At 48.7% G+C, this 24610-nt stretch overlaps 1 protein-coding gene across 1 annotated transcript in view; it reads left to right on the top strand.

The window, feature by feature from the left end:
* The window catches only part of SORL1 (sortilin related receptor 1), a 152029-nt gene that overhangs the window by 74285 nt on the left and 53134 nt on the right, over positions 1 to 24610 (top strand). Inside the window, exons 14-23 of the mRNA XM_045797999.2 lie at positions 807 to 993; positions 4782 to 4910; positions 5412 to 5497; positions 8782 to 8954; positions 10017 to 10148; positions 12040 to 12131; positions 13587 to 13833; positions 14501 to 14639; positions 19947 to 20120; positions 21823 to 21936. Coding sequence (XP_045653955.1) covers positions 807 to 993; positions 4782 to 4910; positions 5412 to 5497; positions 8782 to 8954; positions 10017 to 10148; positions 12040 to 12131; positions 13587 to 13833; positions 14501 to 14639; positions 19947 to 20120; positions 21823 to 21936 — 1473 coding nt within the window. The remainder of the gene's footprint in view (positions 1 to 806; positions 994 to 4781; positions 4911 to 5411; positions 5498 to 8781; positions 8955 to 10016; positions 10149 to 12039; positions 12132 to 13586; positions 13834 to 14500; positions 14640 to 19946; positions 20121 to 21822; positions 21937 to 24610) is intronic.

The raw sequence follows: 24610 nt of genomic DNA, 5'->3' as shown, positions 1-24610 counted from the left end.
AAATAAGAACCTGTCCCATGCAAGTGTATTTTCCACCCACCGAACAGCCTGAGAGCCTTACAATCAGGGTTTAATAAGTACTTGCTGATCGAAATGGCAATGAGTTGATAGCTGTTCATCAGTTTCAGGCAGCATGTAATCCGATTGAAGACACATCTGTAAAGCAGACGTACAGTACCAGTGTACACATAGGTACACTTTGGAATTCCTGTAGAAACCATTCTACTTAAATTCCAAGTGAATGTGGTAGAGGAGTGATCATCCAGGCTGTTTACCATTTCTCAGCCTCCTTCCATGAAGATTCGGTACCTTCCAAGTAGTGACAGTGAATTGTCTATTGCTCTCAAGCCATTGCCTCCAGGCGTGCCCACCCTGCCCCTTTCCCTCCCCTCCCTAGGAAGCAGGGAGGAAACCATACTCCTGAAGGACACTATCTGTCTATCCAGGATCCAGCCTCACCCTAACTCCCTGGGAGAAAAAGCCCCTCTGATACCTACTTCTGGAGTGAACTGCAGAGTCTGTTAAAATATTTCAGAAGTTTCGATGGTGCTAGAGTTGGCTTGCTTCTTCCCAGCTTTCTCAGACGAGCATCTGTTTCGGGAGGTACCATGTCCATTGGCACGGGTGCCTCCCGGCATCAGAGCAAGCTGATCAGAGGCTTGGGGTAGCTCCAGCTGTCCGTGTGCCTGCTGAGCCGAGCAGGACTGCCTGACGCGGGTGCTCGGGCGAGGGGGCTGGGGAGAACGGGAAAGCCTGCCCTCTAGGGTCTCCCTCAAATGCTTCCTGCTGCATTTCCTTTTCCCCAGGGGTTCCCTGCACAGAGAACGACTACAAGCTGTGGTCACCATCTGATGAGCGGGGCAACGAGTGTTTGCTAGGACACAAGACCGTTTTCAAACGGAGGACTCCCCACGCCACGTGCTTTAATGGAGAAGACTTTGACAGGCCAGTGGTCGTGTCCAACTGCTCCTGCACCCGAGAGGACTATGAATGGTTGGTTCTTCTTCGATGCCCGGGGGCTGGGTTGTGTCTTCCTCAGCCAGCAATGTGGCACATAAGACTAGGACACAGTCCCTTCTCCTGAGGAAAAGAAGGGAAATCATAGGCAGTCAGTATGTATTAAGCATTTTTTTATGTGCTAGGCACTTTCTACCTAGTTTATTCCTTTTTGTTCTTACAGCTATGAAATGAGGGAGAGGTCACACCTTAGGGAACCTGCAGTAGTTGATTTAGGAGGCGATTATCCTGGCATTTATTTCTACAAGGGCAGCTTCAAGATTCCATTGTAGGTCACTCCTTTTTCTTAAGAGCCCTATTCTACAGAAATAGGGGAGGTCAGTACATACATATTTGTATATTCCTCTGTCCTGAAGCAAAGTACCCAAGGCACGGCTGGGAAAGGGGGAAGCAGAAGAAGCCACAGATGCACAAATAACGTGGCCAGAGAGGGAAAGCTGCACGCACCTTGGAGAAGGAATGGGTGCTTTTATTGTGGTTATCGGCAGGAAGGAGGAGGCTGATGTGCTGCCGGCAAATCAGGAAGTTTCGGGGGCTGCACTGTTTGAGATGGACCTTAAGGAAGGACCTGGATCCGTGGACAGGAGCACTCAGAGGTGGCCGCCATGGGGAGGGGCGGAGGCGGGGAAGTCCTCGGCAGTTTGGCTTGGATGCCTTGGAGGTGTGAAGTGAGGTCAGCGAGTGGAGCTGAGGCCGTTCCGGGAGGGTGGAGACAAAAAGCGTACCGGCCTTATTCTGTAAGCGGGAGGGGGTCTTTGAAGGCTTTTGAGGAGAGTCAGTGATCACAACGGAGCTTAGCTTTAGGAAAGGATTCTAGCCTGAAAGCACATAGGGTCTCGGAGCCCCGAGGCAGTCCTTTGAGTCTGTAATCCAGCACGAAATCACCCCAGGCGAGGCGAGGCCATCAGTCGAGCACGGGTATCAAACTAAGCGCATACCTCATTTCTCAGTAGTTGCAGAGGCACAAAAAATCTAAAGTTTGCTTTGGGAAGCCACACTTATCTTGACGAAAGCCAGAAGCCTCTGATATGTTCTAGTCCAGAGGTTGGACCAGGGCCACGGAGTAAATGCTTTACGCTTTGCAGGCCCTACGGTCTCTGTTGGCAGCCCTGCAACTGCTCGTGGTAGCACGGAAGCAGCCGTAGGTGGCCAATGGGGGCATGGCTGTGGCCCCATAGAGCTTTCTTTACAAGAACAGGTAACCAGGTGTGGCCCGCTCCTGCCCTAGACCAGTGCTTCTGAAACCTGCGTGTCCATGGGCATCACCTGAGATCTGGTGAAAATGCCAGCTCTGACTCTAGTTCTGGGGGTCTGTAGCTCTGCCAGGCTCCCGCTGATCCTGGTCCTGCTTATCTGTAAACCCATCCTTTGAACAGCAGGGTTTTAGACAGTACAAGACCCACGTTGCCTTTGAAAGCTCTGTGGTTCCAAGATAACAGCGTAGACCCTTGCATTGCAAAACCACAGAGCTGTTTGATGTTCCAGAGGTGTCAGTCCGGTGCCCCTTTGCTGCCTTCTGCTCTCCCTTCAAGATCCCCAAATTGCAATTCTAATCCGAGAGTTTTTGCTGGCCTGAGGTCCCCCTGACTGTAGAGGCCTCTGGAAAAAGTTATAGTGCTCTCTTTCTTCCCTCTCATATCCCCGTTAACTACTTCAAAACAAAACGAAGTAAAAAAGCATGCAAGAAAATCTAACAACTCTTTGGGTTTTTTTCTTAATGACCACTACTATGTTTTTTCTCTAAAATCTGCCCCTCTTCTACCAAAACAACAACAAACAAAAACCAGAGGCTGGCGTCCCTTCCTGGTAAACTGGCTTGGCTCCCACTGGTCTCCACGCTCGCCCCAGCAGACTCACGGAAAGCCATGAGGTGCTGAGTCTTTCTTATAGACCAGGAAGACCACCTGCCTTTGCCCCTCAAGGAGTTGGGCTTTAGGCCATAGGAGATCATGAAGGTGATGACCCAAGGCCTGTTGGTGCAGCTGCTAGAAAGGAGCTGGCTGGACTGGGTGGCTCTTGGAAATGTTTGGTGGCCTTGGAGTGTGGCATGAGGAAGGAGATGGTCTGAAGGTCGACAGCAGGAGGGGAATTGAGAAGGAGGGAGCCTGTCGTCTTTGTGCATTAGTTCAGCTCCTGAGGGGCAACTACATTGGAAAGTCTGGTTGCTTCTGACAGGCCTTTCTGACCTCTCTGGGAAGCCCAGCCACTGGCCCATATATTTCCTGCTTTTGGAGGTAGTCTTTCAGAAGCCAGGCTTGACCCTCCCTTGTGTATGCACAGCCGTTAGGCCATGACCTGTACAGAGTGAAGAAACCTCCCTAAGAACGGCTGCTTTGCCGTTGGAGGCAAATAAGTAATTAGCTAAGGCTCCACCTCGCCCCCCAAAAGATTTTAAGCAGCCGTTTGGTGAAAATTACCTAATTTAATGAATGAGACCTGTTTGATACAGTACTAAAACTCTCCCTTCTGAAAAATTCCTACAAATTGCTAAATGTGGATTATGACATGATAAACAACACAAACCACTTAACCCTGTTCCTCTTAATACGTCTCGTGGAGAAGGTGTTAAATAAGTATTCAGTGGACTGAATAGAGTAAATGAAGCCTTTTGAGTAGAGCACAGAATTTAAGTTTTGGGCAGGGCTTCGGGAATGAGCTAGGGTCTCAGCTTAGGGTTGTTGAATGCAGCCCGGACGAGTCATGCAGTGAAGGGCGGAGTTGGGACTCGACCTGGCTTCCCTGCTGCCTACTCCGGGGCTCTGCCCTCGCAGATGGATGTGTTGGCAGAGATGTGTGGCCCCCGATTAGTGAAAGGTCTCAGGGACCAAAGCGCTGTATCCCGAAGTACAGGATGGATTTAGGTAGTACATGGACATGATCTTAAATAACATTGAATCTTTAATTTAAAAAAAAAAGACTATTCTTTTAAATTTCCTTTTTAATTCTTTTAATCACATCAAGGGGAAAGGATCACTGGGTGCTAGTAACTTTTTAACATTTCCTAATCCCTCTTTTTTTTTTTTTTAAGATTTTATTTATTTTAGAGAGAGTGAGCATGGGTGGGAAGGACAGAGAGAGAGAGAGAATCTCAAGCAGACTCTGTGCTGAGCACAGAGCCTGATGTGGGGCTCGATCCCAGGACCCTAAGATCATGACCTGAGCCAAAACGAAGAGTCGGATGCCTAACCGACTGCGCCACCCAGGCGCCCCCATTTCCTAATCCCTCTTAACAAAGACCAGGCAGACCTAGAGTCTTTATGTAGCGAACTGTGTCCAGCTAAAAAATTTAATGCTATTTTGTATTTTGGTATAATGATTTATATTGTTTTTGTCTTAATTTTGGCATATGATTGTGATTTTCCAATCATGGTTCAGATGTAAAGTTTCTTTTAAAAATGTGTTCGTATATGGGGCGCCTGGGTGGCTCAGTTGTTAAAGCATCTGCCTTCGACTCAGGGCGTGATCCTGGTGTTCTGGGATCGAGCCCCGCATCAGGCTTTTCTGCTGGGAGCCTGCTTCTTCCTCTCCCACTCCCCTTGCTTGTGTTCCCTCTCTTGCTGGCTATTTCTCTCTGTCAAATAAATAAATAAGTAAATCTTAAAAAAAAAATGTGTTCATATAAAATGGTGAACATTCTTTAAAGGGACGTATTAAGTAACTTACAGTAAAGCAGTAGGCACTATGGGAGAAGTCACAAGGGTTGGTACTGACATGCCCCAAGTATGTAAACCAGTGGCCCTAATGAATCCCAATTGCCTTTTTAGTGACTTCGGCTTCAAGATGAGTGAAGATTTGGCCTTAGAGGTTTGTGTTCCGGATCCTGAGTTTTCTGGGAAGTCCTCCTCTCCTCCCGTGCCTTGTCCTGTGGGCTCTACTTACAGGAGAACAAGAGGGTACGTCTCCCAATGGTTGCCATGGCTGGGACACGAGGGGTCTGAACTGGGTGTGAAAGCAGAGAGGACCACCTGGGTTTGTTTCATACTCCAAGTGCGTGGATTCTAAGCTAGTAGGTCTCAGGGAGCTTGGGCAATATTTAGAAATTGGATGTTTACAAACTCTTCTACCCTCAGTGAGAAAAATGCAAATCTGTGAGCTTCTCTGCAGCTCTAGCTGTGTGTTAAGTCATAAACTTAAGCCAGGACACATCTTCCCTGGAGTTTGTTGGAGAGATATATGTAAACTCTTGCCCAGGACAGCTTCACAACTGTGTGGGCTGCCCCATGTAACTCTAAGCAGGACCAATTCAGAACGCTGATATGTCCTCCTGGTCCTATAGGGAAATGAATAGATGGATGGTATTGTCCATGGATAGAAAATATATTTCCAGTTATGGAGACTTAATGACTGTTCCTGGTTGTGTCTGACCTCTTGCTCTTGGGGTGGGGGGATGACAGCTATCGGAAGATTTCTGGGGACACTTGTAGCGGAGGAGACGTTGAAACACGACTGGAAGGAGAACTGGTCCCGTGTCCCTTGGCAGGTAAGAGGTGGTTTCTTGCCTTTGAGTTCTTGAGATATTCACTATAGCGCCCTCACGATCTCACACAGGTCTAGGCTTCTGACTCTTCTAACTTTAGTGGAGGAAGGACATGGAAATTACAAAGATCGCAGAGCTCCCCTTTTCCCTAAGCTTGGTATCCAAACCAAATTTATTTATAGCCTTATGCTTTTATAGGAATGGAAAGTATTTTTTGAGGGAAACTCCTTTTGTTCATTGGACCGAGTTTATTCTGAACCTCTTGTATCCTAGGCATTTGGCGGGGGGGGGGGGGGGGGCTTTGGTGTGTTCCTTGATCTGTTTGTCAGAGTTGAATGTAAAGAGACCTGTGGCTTTTGGGCAAGTAGCTAAGTGGTCTATCTTAATTTGTATAGTAGCAAGTATAATGAATACTTTAATGGAATTTCACACATTTTAATGTGCTTTTCCATGTGTTGTCATTTTAATCCTTATCACTACCCAGTGGAGCAGATCCTGTCATAAGCTCCATTTATAAAAAATAAATAAAGAAGCATGTTCAGCATGTTAAGGTCACACACCTGGTAAGTGACAGAGCTCAAAGCCAGACTCTTCCCCATGCTCTTCCTCGGATATCGCCCACGTGGCAAATGAGTGTCATTCCCATCATTTTAGGGGATCATGATGCATGCTCATTAGGAAAAACTTCTTTGGAATGAGTGCAGACGCTGTAAAGTGAGAGTGTGGTCCAAACATGCTCTAAGTTGAGTGAGTGGGGATGGCACAGGTGGTGTATAGCATTTGCATCTAGTCTCGAAAAGATGATACCCTCGCAAATAGTTAATCTCTTAGCATCTTTCCTTTCCTGCTCTGTTTCTAGTACTTCTTCAAGTAGAGCTTCCTTATTCCCCATGAGCCCTTCCTCCTGCTCTTACCTCTCCGTGAAGGTGAATGTCTGGAGCACACTTCCATGGTGGCGGTGATATCTGATGGAACAGCCCTCAGCGCCCGCTGGGTCTCGAGAAGTGCGTGGTCCTCCGCCGGCGGGGCAGAGCGCCCCCCTTGTGCGCTTGCTGCTTGCCAGCATGCCCCGGTGTTTTTCATGCTAAGCTCATTAGCCCTTTAATTTAATCTTCCATCATTACCAGAGTAATTAACATCCCTCACTGTGGAGACTTCAAAAGAACGCGGCTTCAGCAGATTCCCACAAATGAGCAGATAATATTCAAATATGCTCCTCACAAGAGCTGTTATTGATGAGGGTTTGGGTGAGTAGGGTTTGAGTGATTGCTCTTAAGGGCTGGAGTACATGCTTTTGTAATAAACATTTCTGGAGATAATTCAGTGAGGGACAAAACTGTTTAAAGCCATCTAAACTGGTAGAAGAGCTATTTTCTTTTCTGAGAGGAGAAAAATAGAGCAGGGAACAAAGTGGAAAAATCACATTTGTTGTGTAGGCCACCTCCTAAATGTTAAAAAAAAAAAAAAAAAAAGTGGCACAGAAGGCAAGGGTATCCCACGAAAGGAAAGGACGATTTCCTAGAGCTGATGGAAACTGAAGTATCTTTGCAAAGAGGAGGTCATCCAGGCATCTGGAAGGATTTTTAAAAATGAAGTAATCTTTCTTCCTTTATGATTACTGTAATAACACAGATGTCCAGGTGGTGCTTGGGCATGGCTGGGATTGGCCAAGAATTCTGTTCCTCTCCTACGTTCAGTTTTGAACACGGAAATGCAGAATGTTCCTCTGTACCTAATCCTAGGGCAGGTCTTTCTGGACCAGGCTCTGCTGTAAAGGCATCAGTTGGTTAGAAGATAGAGCGAAGCCACAGAATGGGGCTTGCAGATGTTAAGGACGTTGCATGGGAGGTTTGCTGCCCTGCGTGTAACCTCCATGGTCTCCATGGCCACTTCGATGAGCGTCCTTGGTTTCTGTGTCATTTATAGGCTCGGCAGGTTTCATCTTAATGAATCCCCTTTGCTGGAAAGTACGGTGGGAAGCTTTTCTTGAAAACCAGAAGAAGAGATCAGTTACCATGGGGTGGTGGCTTAGATAGTTTTGAAGTGCAGTGAGACCAAAGGAAAAGATGGCAGAGTTTCCTTTATTAAAAATTGTAGGTAGATTTATTTTGGGGTGCATTATCTGTGTTGAAGCCCTTGTAACGCGGGTAGCTAGTGCATGTGAACTCACCGAATGAAGGGAATGAGGGAGAGAGAGAGAAACGGTCATTGCGAAGGCGTGCAGCAGAGGCCTTCAGGTCCCATACGCAACATACCGTCAAAGTGGTCGCGTTAGACGTGGACGCGGCCGTGTTGCACATCTCCGTCGCCGTGGAAGAAGGAAGAATCTGCGTGTTTTCCATGCTGTTCCCTAAGTGGAAGAGAGAGAGAGGGCACCAGCTCTTCTAGTTACTAGTTGTCTGACATTAAGTAAGTCTTCGTAGAGCACTCGGCGTCTTAAAAAACGACAGCGTTAGCCTCTACATTGCGAGAGGCAGCTTTGTGTAGCGGGTAAAACACGATTCTGGATCCACACTGCCCGAGTTCAAGCCTTGGTCCTGCCACTTACTAGTTGTGTGACCTCGAGTGGGTTAACCTCTCTGCTGTCAGTTTTCTCATTTGTAAAATTGAGTTCGTAGTGGTTCTTCCATGATGCAGTCATTACACCGGTGAAACAATGCCTGGCACGTAGTATGGACGTCGTATAGTGTTTGTTAAGAAGAGATTGAATCTTTGTGTGATTATGTTGGGAAACATTTTGTAAGTATTCAAGAACAAATGTATTATTACCGTGTTGAAACTATAACAGGTTGATGTAATTGCTGTATGTCATTGCGAATAATATTGGATGGGTGAGCAAACAGGTTAGCTACAAGTCTTCGGTGACTAAGGGTCTCTCATTAGCATGATTATGGTGCCATGTGATACAGTCATGTGACGGGGGAGAACATGCTGACTGGGGTGATTATTTTGTCATGTGCGACTCTAAGGACTTCTGAGCCGAGCTCAGAAGCGTGGATGTTGGAGCATGACTGGAGCTTCTAAATTAAAAAAAAAATTATATATATATATAACAAGTAAGACAGTTTGCAGACAAGAAAACAGATTTACAGGAGTTGAAGTAACTTGCCCCTCAAGGTGGAGGTGGGATTCCATTTCTCACACCTTCTAAACCTTGATTCCCATGCTCTGCCACTTGATCCGTGGCTCTGAGGTTTATGTGTGAGCAGAAGAGAGGTCAGACCTGCTAGGACCTCCTCAGCATCTCCCACGTCCACGCTCTCTGTTGTTTGTCCGCGTCTGTGCAGAGGAGAACGAATTCATCCTGTACGCCGTGCGCAAGTCCATCCACCGCTATGACCTGGCCTCGGGAGCCACGGAGCAGTTGCCTCTCACTGGGCTGCGGGCCGCGGTCGCCCTGGACTTTGACTATGAGCACAACTGCTTGTACTGGTCTGACCTGGCCTTGGACACCATCCAGGTGCGTCAACCCTCAGTCTGCTCGTAGGGGCCGTGCCTTGTGACTGCCCCATCCCTATCAGCTTTCTTCAGGACGGCCTAAGGAAATGGGTATTAGAGGTTTTAAGTTGTAACTCCTCTCAGGGCTGACGGGTGAAACTTCGCATTCTTCCGTTTGGGTATTTTCTTGCCCTGCCTACCTCTGTCCTTGGAGGAAGGACAGGGGGAGCCCCAGCGCTGCTGTCTTCTCCCTTTTCCTGCTGGGAAGATTTGAGGGTGAGGAGTGTAAGATGATTAGTCCCTATCACGCCAGCTGCCTCGGAAGCGTCCTTGTTCCCGAGCCATGATACGGGAACACTTGACTTATCCACAGTGCACGTAATTACCCACTTCAGCTATTCTGAACGCAGCCAAGAACTAGGAAGTGAGCTGTAAAGATCCCCACATAGGCCAGATAGATAGCCATAGACTCAACCCATGCATTTTAAAGGAGAGCTATTTGATCTTTATTCGTTGCCTATTTAATCCTTTTTAGAAAAGCAATTCCAACAAGTTTTATCTGGACTTCCAACCCAGCAGAAATTTTACAGTGCCTGGGTTTTCGAGGGGCTGGGGCTGGGGGCCGCCAGCGACCGTGCAGCGTGGTTTGTCCCAGCGACAGCCCCTGATGGCCAGGAGCCTCCCAAGGGAGGAGAGCCCAGAGAGGCCGACACAAGAACTTAAAAATAACAGTAGTGTGGTTTCATTTATTTCAAAAGCAAATAGACTCATGCTTCTCGGGAATCTCCGACCTCATTATTGGGGTACAGCGTCGTTCAGTAACCAGCGTTCATAATGGTAATGCAGAGTAATACCAATGATTAAGTTCTGTGTAGTTGTTTTATTTGATACAGGAAGCCGTAATACATTTTAGAAAAGCTTTTATTAAAAACCGGCTTTGCTCCTGTGGAAAGTTTACTGATAGAGGACATCTCATCCCTTGCCAGTCAGAGCCAGTGGAGTAAAAGGGTTGCCATCCACGGGACCGAGTTGGCACGAGGTCATTTGAGCACTCACGGCCTTTTTTCCCTGCCTCTCTCTTTAGCGCCTCTGTTTGAATGGGAGTACGGGGCAAGAGGTGATCATCAGTTCTGGCCTGGAGACTGTAGAAGCCTTGGCTCTTGAACCCCTCAGCCAGTTACTTTATTGGGTGGACTCTGGCTTTAAAAAGATCGAGGTAAGTGTGTCCCATGCTGTCCTTAATTAAGCGGGCAGGGTAGCCCCTGGGCTTTGAGCCAGGTTTGACACAGGGGGCGGAGCCAGTGTGTCCGACTTCTCTGGAAATTCTTTGAGAATTTGAGCGAATGGACCATCAGAGCCTCTGGGGAAAGGAGGAGAAGGGGGGTAGTTTCAGAATTCTCGACCATTGTCCTGAAGGTCCCACGTGAGAACAGGATGCCTGCACCCATCAAACAGATCTCATCAAGATGCCCCGAACGGTTCTGTTTTGGCTAGCCGAAGCGTTTGGTGGTGACAATGATGATAATTGTAGGACACCATAGCACTAGTATAGTCCTGTATTATCAGTGCTGTAGCATTATTGTAGTTGATTAGAGTAATTAAGACAATATCATGATCATGATTATGATTATTGATGACAACGAGCACTTACTTTGTGCCAAGCCCGGTTGGAACCACTTTGTTTGAATTATTTGATTCGGTTCTCACGACAACCCTGTTAACAGTGCTCTTATTCTCCCACTTTATCTATCTGCACCTTAGCGACCCGAGGCAACGTGAGGGTAAGAAAGGGCCTCTCCAACACCAAAGTCGTGGTCTCATAGGCACACTCAACTCCCCGAAGCAGTGCGGAGGCCCTGGGGCAATGTCCCCGCCCCTCTTTGTACTGACTACGTGGAGGCACGGCCTGTGGGTCACGTGGAATGCTCAGTAGAGGCAGGGGGGCACCAAAAGTCGGGAGAAGTCACAAAGACCAAAGCCCCAAAGTCGAGAGCCAGACCTGGGTTCAGTCCTCATTCTGGTAGCTTAAGTGACTCAGGCAGGTTTCTTACCCACTGAAGCTTCAGTTTCTGCGCCTATGAAGCAGAGGTTCATTGGTCCACCCGGTCGTTTGACGGGTGCTCTTTCTTGCGTGGTACCTGCCTGTATGGTTGGAGGCTGCGAGGCTGCAGCAGTAGGCGAGACGCTCAAGTTCCTGTTCTGAGAGAGATGAGATGTTAGTGGGGGAAGCAAATGAATGAAGACATACGTCTATCGATTCTGTCGGTGATGAGTCCTAGAGAGACTGTCCAGCAGGGCAGTGTGGTCTTGTTACTACTGTTTCTTCCTTCTTTTAGTTGTGTGTGGTCAGCACTTGGCCAGGTGCTAGAAGGATGCAGGGAAGCGTAAGTGTCTACACCCTCAGCATACAACGCAGGTACTGTTGGTGTGAAATGGTAACCCGAGTCACTGGCAAGAACTGTAGGTGCTCGTTGGTGAAGGCAGGTCAGAGGACTTAGCCGAGGAGCTGGCCCTGGAGGGGAGTTTTGAAGGAGAGATGCGATTTGATTATGGAGCAGAGGACCGAGAGGGGATATGGCGAGAGCAGACAGGCTAGGAGGAGTACGTCGGGCTTAGAGAACCAGAGAAGGCCAGCCTCACGGAAGTTGCAGGGGCTGAAGTGGAGGAGAGAGAATACAGAGGGGAGAGAATTAAAAGTCTGTGGAGATTCTTCACTGTGAGGCTGGGACACTGAGTATTTGTTTTGTGGTCAGTGTGGGGCCATTGGTGGCTTTGGAGCACAGAGCCGCATAGGTGGGTTGAGTAAGTGCTGTGTACTGAGTACTTCGTGCAGACCTATCTTCATGTCCCCAGAACCGGGGCACAGGCAGCAGCGCTGCTGCTCTGTCAGGCCATGTAAGAATTAGCTGGGGGGCCAGAGGAGGGGACAGCTCATTCTGGCTGGAACTCGGGCAGGTTTCCCAGATGAGTCGTCGGGGGAATCGGGCAGCCACAGAGGCATGTGTCTGTAGGCGGCAGCCCAGTAGGAAACCGCGATGTGGGCTTTCAAGGGGCCCAGACCCATCCTGGCCTCCCCTCCGGCCCCTCCCCCCTCCTTTTTTTGTCAGGTAGCTAATCCAGATGGTGATTTCCGACTCACGATTGTTAACTCCTCTGTGCTCGACCGGCCCAGGGCTCTCGTCCTCCTGCCCCAAGACGGGTAAGTGTGGCCCCGAGGAAATCAGCGCGCGGCAGATGCTGCAACAGAGCTGCTCGTGGAGTGCAAACTGCTGGACACACACTTGTTTCTGATGATTGTGGTTGAAATAATCTGTTGACTTTGAGTCTTGAAACCAGAGCTCAGTCATCTTGTCAGGTAACTCCATTCCCTTTTTGTTAGCAAGCATCAGAGTCTCCACGTCCAGATGTCTCACATCTGTGGGGTGTTTCTCCAATGAAAGGTATTATTAAAAGTCTCTCCACAGACATGGCGTAGTCAGGCCTGGTTGGATATTATAAGGATTCTTTATCTCAAGTTTGACGCGTGATGCAAACATATGGTCCTTTCCATCTCCTCCCTGCCCCCCCCCCCAAGCTTGGATGGTTTTCTTACTACCAATTTGTACGCACCTGGAAAAAGCAAAGGTGCTTTTTATTAATTTCTTAACTTAAGGAAACATAGCTAAAAGAAAATTCTGGATTAGGCTTTCTAATATTTGTGATTGAGAATTAGATCTATTTTTTAAAAGAAAAAAATTTTGGGGTGCCTGCGTGGCACAGCGGTTAAGCGTCTGCCTTCGGCTCAGGGCGTGATCCCGGCGTTATGGGATCGAGCCCCACATCAGGCTCTTCTGCTATGAGCCTGCTTCTTCCTCTCCCACTCCCCCTGCTTGTGTTCCCTCTCTCGCTGGCTGTCTCTATCTCTGTTGAATAAATAAATAAAATCTTTAAAAAAAAAAAGAAAAGAAAAAAATTTTAAAAGAAAAATTTAAAAAAATGTACTTGATTAAAAATATTAATAGAAGTTTGTGAAATGAAAAATATTTGTTTCCTCCTTTCTCACTCTTAACCCTTCCCCCTCACACTTCCTAGGGCTAATCATGGTTAGTAGTTTCTTGTGTATTCTTCAGAATTCTTTTTTACCCACGTGCAAGCACATAGCCTTAAGACACATGGCCACACACACGCACACACACACACACACTCATGGCGTCAAATAGAATCGTAGGTATTTACTGTTCTGCTTATGTGAGCACACGTGAAAACGTGCAGATTTTCAGGCACCGTAATATTCTTTTGTATGTACCATCATCTATCATTTTCTTTGTAGATTAACATGTTGGCATGTATACACACATATCCACCTAAAAGTGTGTGTGTGTCTATACACACATAACACATATATAATTTTTTTGCTAGTATGAACAATGCTGTGATAAATGTCTTTGTACAATGTCTTCACATAACTTGATTATATCTGTAGATAAATTGCAGCAAAGCAATTTATCTGCGGCAAGAAATTTGGTAGTTTTAAACCTTGTAATTACAGCTTATAATAATACTGCTGAACTAACTGGCCTTACAGTTTTAGAGAGGCTTCTTACCTCTTTGGGGTAGTATCTGTCCCGATTCCCTGGGTCTGATGTGATGTGCGTTCTTCCCCGGTTTTGACCAGGGTGATGTTCTGGACCGACTGGGGAGACCTGAAACCGGGAATTTATCGGAGCAATATGGATGGCACTGCTGTCCATCGTCTTGTGTCAGAGGATGTGAAGTGGCCCAACGGCATCTCTGTGGATGACCAGTGGATCTACTGGACGGATGCCTACCTGGACTGCATCGAGCGGATCACTTTTGATGGCCAGCAGCGCTCGATCATCCTGGACAACCTCCCCCACCCCTACGCCATTGCTGTCTTTAAGGTGGGGCCTCCTATGCTCCCAGCTTTGGGCTGTCTGTTAGAGCAGGTAAAGAGCGTACTGAGGTGAAGAGGTGCTATCTTGGGTTTTTGCAGAGATGCTTGTCTAACTAACTTCTAGAAAAATCAGCTCACTTCTGAATTTGAGACTGTTCCCTTTAGCGCATCTGGCTGGACGTCAGGCAGAGTTGCCAGGTGTCTGGGCTGCTCACTGTTCCCAGTTCAGAAGGTTTAAGATTGACGTTGTTTCATAGAAGAATCCCCGTTTACCCTCACATGCTGGTATTTTGGGCTTGGTGTCTTCATCTTCTGCTCACCTCGTGCCCTGATGGCTTCAGGTGGGCTCCGTCCCACCCGTGTGGCCTGCCACTGCTGCATTGACTCTAGAGAACAGAACGGTTGGTTTTTCCTGACACTGGGAAGCAGATTTCGAACTGAAGGGTCGGGCTGTGGTCAAACTCGAATGCTTCTCAGATAGTTTCTGTCAGGCAGCTCCTTCAGTGTGGCTCTTGGGTGAGCCGCTGCCTTGCATTTCAGGGGACATCTCGGTCGGGCTCATCACTCACCACTGAATGTTAGGTGTCCTCTCCATGGGTGCACCCTTGTTGTTACTGAAGGCCCAGGATCAGAGACCCAGGAGCTGGACTGACAAGCAAAGGTTTTCTTTCTAGAACGAGATCTACTGGGATGACTGGTCGCAGCTCAGCATCTTCCGAGCTTCCAAACACAGCGGCTCCCAGATGGCGGTTCTCGCGAGTCAGCTCACGGGGCTGATGGACATGAAGATTTTCTACAAGGGCAAGACGACGGGTAAGGCGGCGTCACCGGCTTCAGCTCTCGCGCGCTGATCTCCAGGAAGGGGCTGGGTGTGGGCAATCTCTGCTCAGGCGGGAGCTGGCAGCCTGTGTCTTTATTGTCGTGACAACATGCCCATTATTTAATTTCTGCCTAATGACATCTTAATTTCTTTTCTAATGGTACACAAACAGCTGGAAGACAGCATGTTTTCGCCTGCCTAGAGCGTGATACTTGGTGGGTAATTATACCCTCCTCCTGCCTTTGGCCCCTGACTGATTGGTGGCGTCGCTCCTGCTGCAGCTGGAGAGTCCCAGCGGGAGCTTACTCCCCATTTGGCAACCTCACAGGGAGCAGCGCTGTGCCGAGAGTGCTGGCACTTGCTGCCTCCCGACGGGAGTCCCGTCTCGTCCTCTGCTTGCCCGGACGACCTGTTGCTCATTGAACACCTACCTCCCGTATGATGCGAGGCGTCGTGATGTGACCCTTACTTCATGTGTCCCCACCTGAAACTCCTAAACCCCATGAAGAAGAAGATCGTGTCTTTCTTTTTTCCCCCTTCAATAGTTCGGCCACTGCCTAGCGCTTAGTAGGGCTCCCTATTTGTTGAAAGAGGTCATGAAAAAGGACCGGTTGCCAGTGGGTGTAGACAGTAGCTGTCTTAAAGATTGTTGGGTGAGGCTCCAAGAGCTGCTCCAAGGCTTGTGACCCGCTCCCTGGTCCTGTAGACTGAGACCGTGCCGCAGAAAGCCTCCTTCCGTACTTCCCGCCCTCTCCCTCTGTGTGCTACCCACACGGCTGGTTCTGCAGGACAGAGAGCAGGATACTCCGGGAAGAGTAGTCCCTTGAAGAAGCACCCTGTTTATCTCAGCAGGATTAAATAGCATCCTCGGTCTGCTGACTCGCCTTTATTGACAAACTGCTAGGTTTCCTGTTTGGCTCTAGAGTGTTGACGTGGTTTTGTGGGTTTTGGCTGGCGCTGTGCTGAGAGAAGATTGACAAAGGGAAATAATACGGTTGCAGATACCATTGTTATTTTGGGGGGACCAGTGAAGATAGCATTGAGAACACCCTTGCGAAACGGTGAAGAATGTTAGAAATGTAAGTCTGTGTTACTGTTACGTCTTTGCACCGGCCCTGGGATGCAGGCGGGGCTGGTATTATGATCCATGGATCATAGATCAGGGAACGGCATCTCAGAGGCAAATTAGCTTTCTCACAGTTTGCTTGCTAGTTGAGGAGCTGGGCTTTTGGTCCAGTTCTGCCACTAAACCGAGGAGTCACATTCTTCCCACAGGAGGTCCCTGTTTTAAAATAGGGAGAGATGGAGCACTCTTGCTTCTGGGGTCCAGAGGCTGAAAGTCAGGGCCTTTGTTTGATGGAGGACCCCGAGCCCCTGCCGATGGGCGTCGCTAGCAAGCCGAGTGAATCGTCAGCATTTCTCTGAGTTAGCGCTCAGTTTGGAAGGCAGGTCTTCCTTTTGACCAGTGCTTGTAAGCGTGTGCGTGGGGAGCACACGACCGTTTCTGAAACGTCGTGTTCAGGTGAACTCGTGATCCTTGGGCTTCCCTTCCCCAGTCTCGGCGGGTCGCTTGCCCCACTCCAGCTGACACACAGTCACAGGCGGGTCCTGGGGCGTGGTGGGGGGTCGTCTGTGGTCACAGCATGTGCATACGTAGTCTTCTTCGTGCCTCCAAGAATCACCTTCATTTAAACCATCCAAAGGAATTCTGGGAGTCTGGCTGGGGACTGGCTGGAGGAGACGTGTGCTGGAGGGTAGAACACAGACCCAGGACTGTGCAACCTCACGGACAGTCGCTGCCCTGTCTTTGCTCCTTCCCCCGTTCCTCCGCTGGCCTTTGGGATTCCCTTTTTCTCACTTGTGCGAGCAGGATACTTGCAGCCGAGCTCCCGCCCACAGACACGGCCAGAGAAGCAAGTTTGTGATCTCTCAGTTGGGCTAGTCTGGGTTCACTGAAAGCTTTTGAAATGGCATCTGGCTGCTAGCCCCGCCTGCATGCAGCGGGTGCCTCTTGGCCTTGAACTTGTTTGCTCTTACCTGCTTGCTTTTTTGGACACTGTTTTGCAAATTCATTTTGTCTATGGGCCACCCCTGGCGCCAGTCAATCTTTATTATTTTTGTTGTCTGCTCCGAACACATACAGGACTGTCCATTAGCCATGTGTAAGATAATAATACACAAAATAAGCTACATTTATTAAGGGATTACTGTGTCATAAGCACCACACCGATGTGCTCTGTGGGCTTGAATAACATCTATTAATCTTCCCAAAATCCATGTGTACTGTTAATATTTCCATTTTCTAGATGAGGACATGAAAGTTGGGTTCATGTTTCTACATCACATGTTTAGTAAGTGGTAAGAATTTGAACCGTGGCCTAATGGACTTCTGAGCTTGACTTCAATAAAACCTTTAGGTTCTGCTTCCTTTATCAGCCCTTGTTGGAATAGCAGTGCTCTGGTATATGACAGCGGTATAGAAGGATTAGATTTTGATTGATTCTTGTTTGTGATAAAAATTCTGTTCACTTGGAACATTTGTCCATTTGGGTTATTTAGTTATAAATAGATGCCTTTCTTAATCTTTATGTCTGGTGCATTTTTATGTAGTGTCACTGGGATCTGTTCTTCATAAAAAGTGCTTTTTCTTTAAAGAGCTTACTTTGCAAAGCTGTTGATATATCCAGTTGGTGTTGCAATGAATTAAAATATTTTGGAGCTCTGGGAATTGTCCTTCAGAGTCTGCATGTAGCCAAAATACCTACAACGAGGGCAAATACTTACTCTATGGAGTGGATTTGATTTCGATAATTGTCAAGGGTAGAGATAATTAAGCAAGATAATAGCATTTCTGGAGGAATTTTCCGAAGAGGAAATCTGAATGTGTTCTGAATCTGCCCCACGGAGACATCATGCAGCTGTTTGATCTTCAAAGGGAACATCTTTGGAGGTGATGACTGTCACTTGTCCACTCTTCACATCTGCCTGCCTTGCCTCCCCGAGACTCCAGCGTCCTGTATAAAGAGTCTGTGGCCGTGTTCTGGGTGGAGTTCTGCTGAGTACTCCTTCCATGCTCTCCCAGGTCTCTGGGGCGTACTGTGGCTTTGTAGCACCCCATAAGCTCCTGCCCTGCCTACCTCCTGGGGTCAGTGACTTGGTCTGTGTGGTTTGGGGTTTGCCCCTGGTGACTGCCTCTCAGATTGTATACATCTTGGTCTAGACCACCCTCCTGAAATACTGCACCCTGTTTTGGGTTCTGTACTTCTGGCTCTTGCTACTTTGGGTAGGAGCATTTGTGCCCCATGTGAAAATGTTAGTCATGTTATTTTACAGACCTAGCCCCTTGTGAAATTACCATCCCGTCCCCGAGAATTTTTCAGATATTCTGTTATTGTTCAATTTCTTGGGACATTAAGTGAATACGTTGTCCTTTGAATACAGAGAACACGTTCCAGATCCTTTTGGAGTTGTTTTCCATTAGTCGCAGCTCCGTGTTCCTCCCTGTGGCCGAGGGCATGTGTCTTCCGAAAAAGCAACGGCCTCTGCCCATGGAGCAGATCAGGGTGAATTGATTTCTGGCGTTTCTGCTCCCATCAGCTGGTTATTCTGCTACGGTATTTCTGCCGTTGGAGTGGATTGAATTATTTGTAGAACCCGTGTGAGTGTCTCATCGTATGGATTCTCCTCTGTGGGCGTGTGTACGTCATCTGTTTGGTAATGCTTCGTACTCTCTGGTCTTTACCATCAAAATAGCACTGGTGCTGTATCATTGCAACTTTTATTTTAATTTTTTAAAAGATTTTATTTATTTTAAAGAGTGAGAGTGTGCATGAGCGTGCACGTGCGTGAGCTGGAAGAGGGGCAGAGGGAGAAAGACAATCCCAAGCAGACTCTGTGCTGAGCACGGAGCCTGACGCAGGGCTTGATCTCACCACCCTGAGGTCCCAACCTGGGCGGAAATCAAGAGTTGGATGCTTAACCGACTGAGCCGCTCAGGCACCCCTGCAATTGTTGTTTTATGTGTGTGCCAGTTAAACACCGATGAAGCGCAGACACATGCAAAGCTACTGAGTGTATCCTGACCCATATCAGTACTGATTGTCATTAATGAACCCTGTTTTCCAACCTGCAGGTCACTGTAGGCGTGACATAGCTAAAATCTTGGCTGGATGGAAACCGGTCGCTTGGGTGTGATTCCTGATTTGGGGAGGGGGTGGTTTCTCTGTCCGTGAGATAGCAAAACAAGAACCGTCATCAGCTTTTTATCAAAGCATTTATGTTTATTTTCCCCGATTTTGATGACGAACAGTCACAGCCAAAAGAACAAGCACACGTTTCATAATTTAAGTGGCTTTCATGTTGCTTGATAGTCGTACTGTGTTTCCAGCGTTATGAAGTGGTGTGTGCATCCTCTCCCCTCCTTCCCGGAGAGATGTGGGGGATAGAAAAATACCTTTTCCATCACCGTTCATCCACAAAGGTTCTCTCTCCAGACTACAGTGAAGGATTTTACGGACTTTTATCTGGCCCCCTCTTTGGAAAGCTGAACCAGAGACAGGGACAGGTCCACATTTACTAGTCCTCGTGTGGGTTTATTGCCTGACAGATAGGACTGAGGCTAATGAGTGCCCTGTGGTTGGGTCTTCGTTCAGCTCGGCAGCAGCACTCGGGCACAGAGGAATGGAGAAGCAGAGACCCCGATGTTTGTCAGGGGCCCCGTCATGACTCAGGTGTATGGTTCTCAGTTAAGGGCTTTTGGGTCGTAGGAGCCGAACCCCACTCACACTAACTCAAATAACAAGGGCTAATGAGAGCATAAAGGGAGATTGTAAGGAACTCAGAGATGAAAAACATAGATGAGCCTGATGGGGACTGGTGCTGGCAGTGGCCAAGCCGCCCCTTCCTTGGCTCTCTCGTTCCTTTTCCGCCCTCTGGAAGTCGGCTGTGTTCTCCCGACTCCCTCTCTTGAGTTTGTTTCTGCCTGGCTTTGACCTATACAAGGTTTGGTTTGCCCTGCGTCACCTTTGACACCCATACTCTGTGACCTTTCTCCCAGCTCCAGCTCCCCAGTTACTCTGTTGTTTCTTGTCATCCCAATTCCGAATTCCCAGGACGAATGGCTGATGCCTGGCCTGGTTCCAGGGCAGTCTGATGGCCCAGAGGCCCTGTCACCTTTCTCTTTCTGAGCTTTGCACTGTCGGGTCTGTAAAATGAGGGGTTGTCTTGGATTTCAGTCCCCCGTTTGGGGTCTCCCTGGTGACAACTAACCTGGACGCCGCTGCTGTTTGTCTTCTCCCCAGGAAGCAACGCCTGTGTGTCCAGGCCGTGCAGCCTGCTGTGCCTGCCCAGGGCCAACAACAGTAGAAGCTGCCGGTGTCCAGACGGTGTCGCCAGCAGCGTCCTCCCATCCGGGGACCTGATGTGTGAGTGCCCTCAGGGCTACCAGCGGGAGAACAACACCTGCGTCAAAGAAGGTGAGTCCTGTCTTCTTCTCTGTCCGCCGGCCTCCTTCCCTTCTTCCCTCCCCGCTCCCAGCGCTCTCTATTCCCCGTGTGTTTGGGTGATTGAAAAATGCCCTCGGTAAAAATAAAATCCACTAGATACTTAGAGACATCCCAGTCCAGGTTCTAAGGCTTGTGCTTCTCAGTCCTCAACGGAAACAGCCCTGTGTGGTTTATTTAAATGTGATAATTGTGGTTTGGGTTTCATGTCTCCTCCTGCGTCTTCCTCTCCTCACCTGTCCCTTCTCTTGCTTCCTATAAGTTGGGACCAGACCTGACTTGGAGAAAGGACTGGTGGGGCTCCTTCACAAGCTCACCGAGGCTCACCCAGCGGTTCTCCCCCATGCCCCCCGCCAGCCCAGAAACGTCCAGAACGTTCAGAACAGTGTTGCAGACTCTGAGGCTTCACTTCACGCTGTGACCAGGTGGCCGTAGCGGCCTCACCCACCCTTCCTTTGAATTTGAATACACAGATTCTAAATTTTTTCTTCTAAATACCTGTCTTCATCTTTCTTTCCTGTCTGATTTGTGTCCCCAGCCCTAGCCTCACATTCTTTTTTTTTTTTTTTTTTAAAGATTTTATTTATTTATTCGACAGAGATAGAGACAGCCAGCGAGAGAGGGAACACAAGCAGGGGGAGTGGGAGAGGAAGAAGCAGGCTCATAGCGGAGGAGCCTGATGTGGGGCTCGATCCCATAATGCCGGGATCACGCCCTGAGCCGAAGGCAGACGCTTAACCGCTGTGCCACCCAGGCGCCCCCCTAGCCTCACATTCTTGTCAGTGCGGTGAACCTCTGGAAGGGGGGGCCCTGCCAGGAAGCGCCCAAATCCCTGTGTGTGTGTGTGTTTTTGTTTTTTTTTTTAAATTCTCGAGGCTATATTGGCTTTGGAATCGCAACGTCCCTCCTCACAGAAGCCTCTTAGTCCTGGGTAGGGGAGCACACAAAGGAGCTCTGTGGTCCCTTTTCCATAAGAAACACACACGGAGAAAGGATGACCCTTCCCTTCTTAGACACAGGAGATTCTCTTTCCGGCTCCAGACATCATCTTAAAGCTATTTAGAAAGAAACAGAATTAACACTTAAGTTAGAGAAAAGCTTTTGAATATTTTCCTTTAGAATGCCTTTGGTGACCCAAACTAGAGGCCAACCTTCATGTGTTTTGACTCGGTTTATTGAACAATGCATTTTTCTTTTTCTGTGCACATGGGTGTTATGTGTCCTTTGTCATGTACGTGGCTGAAAAATGGAATATATGTGAATATATGCAATTATATCTACAAAATACGTATAGCTACAAATATATTGAATATGTATGTTTTCGTACCATGTAGATAGAGCCCCTTAAGCAGTTCCTTGTATAATTAGTGTTTTATAATGTTGATGTTTGAAATCTACCCATTGGACCCAACTGGCACCATCGCTGTCGTTCTTCACTATTATAACCCCCCTGACACTTGTCCAGCTGGCCTCTTATCCTTTAATTGTAATTAGAAGAGGAAAGGAGGAGGATATACTCCTGTGTGCAGGTGAGCTTGGCACCCCTCTTCCTCTTTACCATGTAAGGCATGTGATTTGAGGAAGAGAAATGGAAACGCAAAAGCGAGAGTCTTGCGGTCCAGCTGTAAGAATAATGCATGTCTTGTTTCCTCCTTCGCCCGCCCCCACCGTCCAGAGAACACCTGTCTCCGTAACCAGTATCGCTGCAGCAACGGGAACTGTATCAACAGCATCTGGTGGTGCGACTTTGACAATGACTGCGGTGACATGAGCGACGAGAGAAACTGCCGTGAGTCTTCCCGGCTCGGCCTGGCTTTCGGGATGTGGTGCACGGACTATACTCGGAAGGCTGGCCAGCCAGCTCTGCCCGGGGGGTGCAGGGCCTACAGCCTGGGGTGCCGGCCGTGGCCCCTCGTGATTCGTGATGCCCATGGAAGCTGATGGGGCTTGGAGAACGGAGAAAACACTTAGGTATAGGTTATTATTGAAAAACCAACTCCCGCCTGTAAGGGAGCTACTTGTCACAAAGGGTTTACCAATAAGCATGGCCTGGCTGAAACTGAGCTGACCGGGGAGTCGGGCAGTCTGAGCTGTCATTGTGGCTTTACCACTGTGATAAAGCTGGGGACCAGGTGACATCCCTTGATCTGTAAATTCAGCCCTTTCAGAGATGGGAAGCAGGTTTCATTTGGTATGCCGTCCAGTCAGCGGATATTGGCTGCCTGCCAGGCTCCAGAGAGATGGTTCTAACTGATTGATAATGCCTCGTTTGGCTTGAAACGTGGGGACGTTGATCTGTGTGCATGGAAACATCATCTTTGGACTGTATACTTTCTCAGGGTCACTACTAAAGCATGATTCTGTTCAGCAGAGTTTAAAGACAAATACCTACTTATAATGAGTAATTTATTTACTGCAGGGTTGTGATAGCTTCCACATTATCTTCTGAGGTGGTGCTTTGCCCTCCGAGAGTGAGTAAAACATTCATACATTCACTCAGCAAGTACTTGTTGAGGACTCCTTTGTTCTAGGCTCTGTGCTCGGCCTGGGGATACCAGGTGATCAGGTGGACATAGAATTTACGTAGGGGAGCTGTAAGAGTAGAGAGGCAGTTACAGTAGAACCAATGAGTGCTGTAATGGGGAAGCGCCATATGCATACAGGAAGAGCACACAAATCAAACTTAGGTAGGTATTTATGGAGAGCCTGAAGGGTGGGCAGAGGTGAACCAAGCAGAGGTGGAAGGAGCACAGTTGTCAGCAAGAGAACAGCAGGTACGAAAGCCCAGAGGTCAGAGTGTATGTGGCATGGTGAGAAAGCTAGTGTGGCTCATTGATCATACGAATATGGAAAGCGTGGGGCAAGGGGAAGAGGGGCTAGTGGGGATGCCCAGTGTGGCAAATGTCCGTGGACTTTATTCAGTAGAACCATTGAGAGCCACTGAAATAATACGATAAGATTTTTGTCTTTGGAAAGGTAAGCAGTAGGCAGAAGGCACTGGATGGGAAGAAGACCAGAAGCGGGGAAGCCAGAAACAGGTGCGAAGGCTTCTCTTGCAAATATTTTCCCATTGGAAATCCAGGAGATCATTTACCATTTTGTGCTCCGAGAACAGGTTAGGGGGTGACTCCTGGCTCCGTGGTGGACATAGGTAGCCAGCCGTCTGTGGAGTCTGTGCCAGGTTCCCACAACCCCTCCAGCCTTAGAAGCAGTCAACTCCCTGAACTCATCCTGGGCCCAGCAAAACTATGTGCTGCCCTTGCTGGCGCCCAGGTGGTTATTTAACAAACCTTTTCTTCATCATTTTTCCTTGGTTTCAGTGGATGCCGTTGACACCCAGGGAGAAGGGCTTACCGAACGGCAGATTTGGGGAAGCGTTAGGCTGTCCGTGTGTTTTTTCTTCTCTGCAAAAAGGACACTGATAAAACCTTCTTTGCCTCCCAGAGTCTCAGGAAGGGGTGGTATTTGTGGGGGAAGAGCCAGAGCTCCTTAAAAACAATAAATATTAACAACCCCGCAGCCGAGCCTGGAAAGGACTTTATTATATAATGGGGTGGGAGAGGAGCCGCTTCTTGGAATTAACACACTGCACGAAGATTGCCCAGACGTGATTAGCCTTGGTGGAAACAGAGAGATGTAAACTAGATGACCTTGTGTCCGATAGATGGGGATTCTACTCAGAGGTTTTTGGTTCTGCTAGACGACAAGCTGGGATCTTTTATTGGTTCAGTGTTGTGAGAGAGGGAGTTCCCTCTGTCTTCAGGAGGGACGCCTCCCCCCCCCCCAGCCCCCGAGCTCAGCGCTGACCTCACAGGCTTCCACACACAGTTCACGCTGCTCTTCTGGGGCAAGTGTGTAGCTGGCTCTGACCTCCTCCTGGTTTGGTGTTAGCGTCAGCTGGGATCACCATTCCCCGGGACCATGGGACTTGCTCCCGGCTCTGCTCTCTCTCCATTCATTCCACTTGGCAGAGGGGAGGTGGTGAGGAGGGGTGCAGGGTTTAAACTGTGGAGCCTGGGAACCAGGAGAGCGGTGCCTGTCTGCGCCTGCACGAGCAGCTCCCTTATCGAGCCGTGCTTGTCCTGATGGTGGAGGTGCCCTGTCCACGGGCAGGGCTGCAGGGAAGGGACAGGCTGCGGCTGGGCGCTGCTGCTGTCTGGGGAGTGAAAGGCAGCATCCCGTCAGCTGCAGGGGAAGAGAAGGGGAGTGGCAACCGGGGAGCCGGGGAGGGATGTTGTCAGCACATCTCCCTCCCGCGCACATAGACTCCAGAGCTGGGTAGTTGTCAGGCGCTCCGGGTTTTGACGTGAATCCCCTGCAGCCTTGTCATTTTTGTCTTCATCCTCTGCCTCCCACCATGAGCTCAATTACAGAGAAGAAATGGAGCCTCAAATAAGAGCCGCTGGGATGTCTAACTGTATAGCGTTGCCCTTGGCTTTCCATTTCCAGGCACACCCACCCCC

The sequence above is a fragment of the Ursus americanus genome, chromosome 16, assembly GCF_024610735.1.
Source record: "Ursus americanus isolate L20-20 chromosome 16, mUrsAme1.1.p, whole genome shotgun sequence".
NCBI lineage: Eukaryota > Metazoa > Chordata > Mammalia > Carnivora > Ursidae > Ursus > Ursus americanus.
The sequence above is the reverse complement of the archived record's forward strand: the minus strand, read 5'-3'. Positions and strand labels throughout refer to the sequence as shown.